This window comes from Odontomachus brunneus, unplaced genomic scaffold (assembly GCF_010583005.1).
Source record: "Odontomachus brunneus isolate Ranch 3 - 2012 unplaced genomic scaffold, Obru_v1 Obru_scaffold_027, whole genome shotgun sequence".
Taxonomy (NCBI): Eukaryota; Metazoa; Arthropoda; class Insecta; order Hymenoptera; family Formicidae; genus Odontomachus; species Odontomachus brunneus.
The window spans coordinates 1,051,731-1,060,738 of NW_022639477.1; the positions used below are offsets into that span (position 1 = coordinate 1,051,731).

Here is a 9,008-nt window from a genome sequence, read left to right on the forward strand (position 1 = left end):
GCATTTTCGAGACGCCATCTGACAAAGTACGCCTTTACTACATTCGTTAGACGCATTTTCGCGGTGGTAACGATAAAACGCGCCTGGTTCGTGCCCGTTGTATTTCATACAATGATAGTAAGTTAGGAAAAGACAGACGCCCAATTGCTTTATTCTTGTCTCATCACTGATGAGCGGACCGCGCGACGTAGCCCTGACGAAAATTGAAATTGGAGAGTAAATAAAGTGTAAACGAAAAGTAACGGAAGTGTGTTACACAAAACCAGTTTATTGGTTGCATATATGATATGATGATTTAAATATTGCATATTTTAAATATTGCATATTTTACAAATATTGCATATCTTACAAGATATTTTAGATAATATATGACCAATAAACTGGTTTTGTGTAACACAGTATAACGTAGCTGGAAAGCAACTATTGTCATCCAAGAAATGATGCAGAAAAACAATGTACACGTCACGTCATTTTCGAAAATACATCTTTGCAAACGCGAAAATTATATTAAAAAATGGTAAAAAATTGACTCAGAATATGCTCTAGATGCTAACATTAAATAACATGCAGTAACATGATCGACTTACGACCTATTTCTGAGAATCCGAATTTCCTACGACGCTAAGTTGGATCCAACGTTATGAACGCGACTTTGAGATATTGGAAAATAATTTTCAAGATTCTGGGCTGTTACTGAGGGAATAGAGAGGCATTAATACATATTGTCATCCAAGATACAGAACGAAATAAGCACATCATTTTCGAAAATACACTCCTTTCAAGAACGAATGTTCCTATCAGAAAAAGTGCATGTTAACTAAATCTCGAATGTATCGAAGTGAGTGAAGCCTCTTTTCCGCGGCACTAATTGGCCGTCTCGACCGTTTCGATTGTCTCGATCCCGTCGTAGTTGAATTCGTGCCGCTTGCAGCTGTTAGCCGCGGGGACAGATCAGGTTGTGTTGTTTGCGTCATATAAATTTGATATTTATTGTCCCAGTATTGCAAACACAATGTTACATGTATATGTATATAAAATATGTAAATATGTAAATAATAAATAAATTTATATGTTAAATGTTTTCCAGCTTCTAATGGTTTTTTTACTGGAAACATAAATTTCCGTTGCTTACAGTTTCGATATTTCTATTTACGCTTTGTAAGCGCTTCATTTATACTTCCATTACTTTTCGTTTACTTTATTTACTCTCCAATTTCAATTTTCGTCAAGGCTACGTCGCGCGGTCCGCTCATCAGTGGTGAGATAAGAATAGAGCGATTGGGCGTCTGTCCTTTCTTAACTTACTATCATTGTACGAAATACAACTAGGCACGAACCAGGCGCGTTTTATCGTTACCACCGCGAAAATGCGTCTAACGAATGTAGTAAAGGCACACTTTGTCAGATGGCGTCGAAAATGCGCCTAGCTCTGGCTATTGAATCAGCATCGACATACAGTACTGGACGGAACATTGTGCCGAAATCGTATTGACAGACGTAGAAAGAGACAAGACGATGTGTGGGTAGGAACGGTTTATCGAGCAACGGAGCCACGAGGCACTTACAATTCTATTATTTTAATTAATTTTTTTTATAACAGTAAGAATATAGGATATAAGGAAAAGATGAAATATAAAAATGTTTATAGAATAAATAAGAAATTTATAATATATATGTATTACACGTACAACATGTAATCATATGTAGTAACGTATGTTCCCAACTTTTAAGAATACGATACTGTTCCCTTTCTCCTTAAACAAAATTCAACCAATGAACAGAGAGTAGAAAGAGAGATCCGTGTCCACACATCTAGCTTTTTTTTCTAGGTCTCAACACGAAAGATTAAAGAAGTCTTGCCAAATGCTCCGTCCAGTACTATATGTCGATGGAAATCAGGCTGATGGCTGCTCTCATGCTTCTCTCTGATTTAAATATTCAGTAGTTTACCAAGAAGTTGGAACAATCGAATCTTAGCACCGATACTTGACAGTTAAATCATATGTCTGTTTTCCTCTCTAGTCTCTGTCGTTTTGACACAGAAATAGCACGCTTATTGGAATGTTATACCTCACGATGTTTCGTTCGAGAAACCCAATTACATTTGCCATGATATTTTGTTTTACATATGGTATAAACTATTTTTTAATTACTTCAGCATTCAATAGAAATTCTCATCTTAAACATCGTATAAATAAATAAAATAGCGCTCATAGTTATTTTGTTTGAGATTATATTAAACTTATTTTTAGATACTGTACGAGCCATTTTATTGGCCATGAAGCATCTGAAAGATGATCTTTCAATGAAATGTAACATCAGTATATGAAACAGAATACGATCCATTAAACACTCAAATGCTTCGAAGCGCTGTATAGATCAATCGTGATTTTCCTTAAACGCTTCGAAGCGTTTGCAAACCGTAAATAATCACGGGAAATGTTAATTTTGTTTTTAATTCGGGTCAACTCTACCCGGGTGTTTTTGTCTTTAGATAGGAGCTCGTGTATCAATAACAACGTAACGCTGCCGCGTGACCGTTGCGCCTACTTGACTCAGGCGCGCACAGATGGTGACACTGGTACGTGGCGCAACGGTCGGACACGAGAGCGGCGGATCTCAGTCGGTCGTCGAGTGTCGCCGCAGGAGGGCAGTACCGTGTCGTTCGGACTCACTGTGAACGCGTCGCGATTGGCCGACGTCTCCTTCCGCCGACCCCGCCTACCAGGTGCCTGTTCGAAAGTGTGTAGTTGTGTAGTACGTTACGGTGAAACGACGGGCGCTGCTCTCCTCTCTCACCGAGTTCGTGTCCAATCACAGGAAAAATCCGAAATGATACGTGTTCCGCCCGCTAATATGTGACGGCCGAGAGGAAACCTGGAGGAGACGAGCAAGCGTGTCGCGAGCGCGGTGAGGGTAGTTGTTGCTTCACGTCGGCACGGGGTGCTACTTGGGTCGGGTCTCGCAGCGGGGATTGTACACGGTCCGGGGGTGTCGCAGCTGCGAGGTAGTAGTGTGTCGACGAGAGACGTGAGAGGAGCTCGCGGGATATCTGGAAGTGACGACGGAAGCCGCGACGGTAGTGCGAGCGTGACGAGGAACAGAGCAACGTTATATTTCACGACGACGGCGACGACGACGGCGGCGACGGCGGCGACAACGAGAACGCTTTGATGTGCCAAGCTCTCAGTGCGCGTGAGAACGTTCGCCGTCGTCTCGACGGAGATCACGACGTCGTCTCGCCGTCCCGGTATCGCTGACGACATCGCTTCCCGCGTGTGCGCCTCTCCCGTGCGTTACTTTCCGCGCCGCGCTAGTTCCGCATCGTGAGTTCCGGCGGCACAACCGTGTGTCGTCGTCGTTGCCGCAAGTGCCACGGGTCCGGTTGTACGCCACGAAGTTGGCGCCGAGCGGCATAACGCGCGCGCGGTCGTTCGACAGTGAGGCAGTGGACGAAAGACTGCGACAGAGAAAAGATCCGGAAAGGAGTGAGAAGTGCGTTCCGTCGACGTGCCGTTTTACGACGACGGGATCTAGCAGCGGGCGGCCGGACGAGCTTAGCAGAGGACGTCAGCTGTGCTCTGCGCCGAGGGGGACTGTCGCGGGTGCGAGTGGAAGCGAGATAGAGTGTGCGAGCGCGAGAGAGAAGCCGTGCACGGCCGAGAGACAGAGAAATGGCGACGCTGGAGGCAGGTGTCCAGTACGGTTTGCGAAGCAACTTCAACGAAAACAAGAACCTGCTGTTCGTCAAGCTTACCGATTCGGCGCATCGTCAGATCCTGAGCTACGTGAAGAATAGGGTGAGTGATCTTTATTGTGTCTATTGTTTCATCATCTCTTACTAATAGAAAGAGAGGAAGAGGCTAAGATCGTCGGCGTTTGCACGCGCGAGCGAACGAATAAGCCAGAGAGCTTGATGCGTGCTTGCTGCGTGTGTGCTCGCATACATACATTCAAGCGCACGATCACTGCACACACATGTGCACCGCACTGCACACGTGTGCGTTACTTGTCGCCACGGAACGGCGGTATGCGTGTGTGACAGCGCGTATATACGTGTGTCGTAATATCATGCCAAGGAGAGGGAGGGCGAGAGAGAAAGAAAGAGAGACAGATACAGCGAGACACCCGATCGTCGTGTCGCTCGCTCGCTCGCCATATTTCGTGCGAAATTTCGTCGCGACGACGTCTTGCCGTCGCGGCGACGCCTGGGAACGCTTCGACGGGCTCGGCCTTCTTTCTCTTCATCTCTCTCATTCTTCCCTCGTCCCTGTCTTGTCTCTTCTCGAAGCAGTCCGCTCTCCTCGAAGGAGATCGCACACGAGAGAGGGCCACGTTGGCTCTTTTCGACAAACAGCTGCTCTCTCTCTCTCTCTCTCTCTCTCTCTCTTTTTCTTTCCCTTCCCTCTCTTTCTTTTTCTTTTCCCATTCTCGTTCGAAAGACAGAGACAGAGAAAGAACCCGAAGGACTTTTCACAGATACCCTCTCAAGACTGACAAATCTGAAAATTCGATACGCCCTCGTCGGCGAGAGCGCGCGGTCACCCTTTTTGCGACTTTGGTGCGGCGAGCGAGTCGCACGGTGTCGACATGTCTGCCACTTTGACAACGGCAATTACGTAATGCGCGAACGAGAACGAGCCGAGCTGAGCCGAAAAATCGCACTGCGACATATGTAACAACGGCGGGAGAAGGAAAGAGAAGGAGAGAGATGGATGCATGCACGCATGAAATTTTTACTCGGTTTCAACTACAAGTCATCCGCTCTCTTCCGCTCTTTTGCTTCTTGATGTATAATAGTGCGACTTCCTTACGACTTTGAGCACATCCTCAAATACGAAGAACACGAAAACAAATGAATTATCCTCGTCACATCACAGGCAATTTTGCACGAGTCGTACCTTGCCGTACATTTCCGATTTTTCCTTCGTCCTCTTTTTTTATAACGGGTGGTCAGTTATAAATATCGATACTTAACATGTCGTTAATTTAAATTGAGGAAGAGAACACTCTCCGGTCGTTAAGATTCCTCAATCGCTCTAGAAATTATCGTTTTTGCACCGCGATAGGCAATTCAGTTTATGACGACTCATACAATCGACGCCAGAAAGGTTGTCCGGTTTTGTTTAATTTAGAAACCTACTTCTCTCTCTTGTTCAATGGGAGAATTATTTTTCAATTTCCAATAGGAGAACTTTTTATTAAAAAGACATAAGTTTCGAAATTCACCAAAAATCGGACAACTTTTCCGATTTTACACTTAATTCTCGTTAACGTGAAGTGTCCTCATGAGTTTGCTTTTGGCAAAGATGGAGAAATTTCTTTAGAACAAATTTGAAAAATTTCTTGATTGTATGTGTCCTATTGTGCCTTCAAGATTATTGTATATCCTAGGAAGAATGTTTTCCCTACGATATAAACGTATGTTTTTATGTTTTTTTTTTCTTTTTTGTTATCCGCCCTCGTCATTCTCTTCTAACTGTACCATTTTCTATTGTTAAACCAAGTGCGCGGTTTAATGAGCATGAAGCGTTATAAAGCGGTTGCGAATTCTTACATCAGCTGATTCTAACCTCTCGGACGAGATTCGAAAGTGGTGAAGTCGTCGTTGTCAGGAGGGAAAGGGGACCGACAAGGATTAGGGAGGGAGAGGAATGTATAACTTCGTCAAAATATCGCGATTAAAACGCGACTGGGGCGACGTCGGATGACGAAAAAAATGCATACACAGACGCGTATTGCGTGCGCCTACGTCGCTTATCGCGTCAACGCGTCCACTTCTTTTTACCCCTTCTTTTCTCTCTTTCTGCCTTTCTTGTTCTCTCTTTTCATTCTCGCTTTCCCGTTTTATTTCTATTGCGCTCGCGACTTGTAATTCTCCGCCGTCGAATGGCGCTTTTATACGTCGCGACGCGTCGTAAAACCGGAAAACAACCTCGATAAAACAATTTCGCCGTCCGCGCTGGATCGCCGATATTTCCAACCTGTCGAGTTCGTTTCGGATGAGAAAACGACGTTTCATGTGAATTCTACTTAGCGTCATGTTTATCACGACGTTATAAATTAGCTATCGCCGGCTTGATTGCGCGGAAAATCAAGTCTTCGAGAAAGAGTGAGGAGTGGGGAAGGGGGGAGTGGTTTCTCATTCTATGCATATATTTCATTCTATAAGTATGGTTTCATTCTATGCACTTTGAAATCGCACTCGTGCGCTCTCCCATTTAAATAAATGCAATATTAATATTAAAGTTCAACAACTCGGTCGTTTCAGTTTTTTGTGTGACGTAACCGATAGAATCCATTTTTTTTTTAATTTTTTGTAACATGTGACGAATGACATGCGTCCCGTAATGATACGGTAAAACGACTCGTTCGCATTAATCTATTTAATTTGCGAAACAAAAAGCACATGTCCAGTGCTCGTGGGCGAAAAAGACAGACAAAAAAATTCACGTCGCGAAATAAATTATCTTTCAGTCGCGCGTCAATTCGATAAATTCATCGCAACGGCAGTCGAATGCGGATTCGAGTGTGTCATGGCGAAAGAGCGCGTTTTTACCGTTCCAAGATTTTTAAACGTGCTTCGTAGCGAAAGACTTGTAGGACTACGAGGACGTTGAGAACGGGTAAATGTGACGCTCAGGGATCTTTCGTTCCACTCGGACATTCGATGACGGCGAGATATTTAAATAAATAGTAGCGCAGCTCCCCTTGGAAAATAAAGAATGCAGGTAGCATCAATAAACGAGAGGGAGGGAGGCGGAGGGAAATGGGTAGATGGAAAGAGACAAAAGAGAGAAAGCAGGGTTACGCATCAGGTACGCGTACCGCTTAAAAGACGCCGCGAGAGATCCCCGGGGCGCTACCAGAAGCCAGTTTCTCGGCCGGAGCCTCGTAAGAAAAGGGGCGTGTAACGTGGCCCTTCGAAAAGCACAGCTGTTCCTCGAACTCGAATAACGAACTCGCAGAACGGGCTTGTAACGACCGCTCGTATGTTTCACGTGAGAAAATCCGTCTCGTATCCTTTCCGTTTCTCTCCACATTTCTTAATTTCCCGTTGTACCCCGTTCAAACTTGCCGCGGATGTTCATACTCGTTTGCGTGTAATGCTCAACATTCGCCGTAAGATACTTTCGTTCCTTACGACAAGGATCCGCCTGTTGAATGATGATCTAAGATAACGATTCTCCCCGGGGCAAAGTTTGTTTTTTCCTTTAATAACCATATGTGGATTTATCTTCCTTTCGTTGCTATTAGAGCAAAGTTTTAGAGAATTTTAAGAAATGGAATACAAAGCGTGTTTAATTTATCTCTGCTATAAATCAAAAACAAGGTCGAACAGTTTGAGCTAGTCAGAGGGAATTTAACATTTTGCCACGACTCTTTTCCGACCGCGTACCGCTTTCTCTGTCTCTCTGTCTATCTCTCTTTCTCTCTCTTTCTCTCTCTCTTACATATAAATGGACGCAATATTAATATTAAAATTAATATTAAAATTAATATTAAAATTAATATTAATATTAAAGTTGTATAACTTGGTTATTTCGAGTCATTAAATAACGTCCTGCCGCGATAAGATCCGTTGCCCAAATTTTCAAAATTCTCTTTTTTTTTTCTTATATTTCTCTTTTATTTGATTTCGTACTTTATATAGCTTTCACCGAAGCTATTTGTGTCTATTTGGATATGAATTTATGGCACACTGTTCTTTTCTAGCATCCTTTCTATATCGACTATTCCTTATTTTTTTCTTAATCTTTTCCATATCTTTATGTTAGGGCAGTTAAGCCGGAACTAATTCAAAGTTCTCAGGCTTCTCTAAGTTGTAGTCCTCTGTCCTTCACTCGTCTGTCTTTTAACTGAGCGAGCGTCACGTTTGGCTTTTCGCCGGCACGACCGTGACGAAAGAGAAACGACGGCGGCGCGATTGTGCGTGAGATGCAGGACGCCACGCACAATCGGTCACGTTCGTCTCGACTATCGCGGACTATCGTGGAATTGTTTTTGACCTCTCCGTGTGTAAATCCGAGCAACTCGTGAATTTATTACGGAGATATATAGCAGCCGCGCTATATTGGGTGATTTGGGCGCGCGTGCACTCGTCCGGGGGCACGGGGTTCGTTTAAATCTGGGGGAATGTCGATCTCCATTTTTACGCTCTACGTACGAAAATAACTCAATGCTGCGGGACGTAACGCGGCGAATGGAAAGTCGAATGATATTAACACGCGCGCGCGTGATGCATTCCTTCTCGCGGCATAAGGTTCACATCGCAGCGCTCGCATGTTTAAAGGCCTGGCAGTTTAGTAGACAGAGGCAGCGAGAGACAGACAGAGAGAGAGAGAGAGAGAGAGAGAGAGAGAGAGAGAGAGACACGGAGAAAGAGGAAAAAAAGCGTCGCACCTCGTAATCGCGCTATTAAATTGGCGACTCACATATACACTGAACGCCTTCAATTTACGCTCGGTATAGAATAAATTATGCCAGGTGAAAGTGAACGCGCTCCAGAGCTACGCGGAGCCAGGGAGATGTAGCGGGAGAAGGGGAGAGAGAGAGCTTTTCGGAGGGGCAGAGGGAGGAGGGAGAGACGGACACGCGGAGCGAAAAGTAACGCCGATTGTTGAAAACCTTGAAAGTGCGTAAAACGTGGCGGCGAGCCGCTCTGTGGTCTCTCGCGACTCCACTGATTTTCGTTTTTACGCGTGCACACACACGCACACGATTGTGGAAACAGGTGGTGTCGCGTGTCGTCAAAATCTTGTCAATAAATCTACGAATACTCACGACCCGAGAGCACAGGAGGGAGAAGAGGCTCGTCGCGTCTCGCGCCGCTATCATTTGTCCCGCTACTCGCGATATTTTTCCAGGCCTTTCCTCATGAGATTTTCGAAATTCACACTCGGCGACAACGACCTCCATCTAGTAAGGACCGTTCGAAATTACTCGCGTTTTTAGTCAGCTAGAGAGAGAGAGAGAGAGAGAGAGAGAGAGAGAGAGAGAGAGAGGGA

General features: G+C 44.7%; 1 protein-coding gene across 1 annotated transcript in view; it reads left to right on the top strand.

The window, feature by feature from the left end:
- The first annotated feature begins 2,764 nt into the window (after window positions 1–2,764).
- LOC116842814 (RNA polymerase II elongation factor Ell) overlaps window positions 2,765–9,008 on the top strand; it is a 134,804-nt gene continuing 128,560 nt past the window's right edge. Inside the window, exon 1 of the mRNA XM_032812531.1 lies at window positions 2,765–3,800. Coding sequence (XP_032668422.1) covers window positions 3,675–3,800 — 126 coding nt within the window. The 5' untranslated portion in view covers window positions 2,765–3,674. The remainder of the gene's footprint in view (window positions 3,801–9,008) is intronic.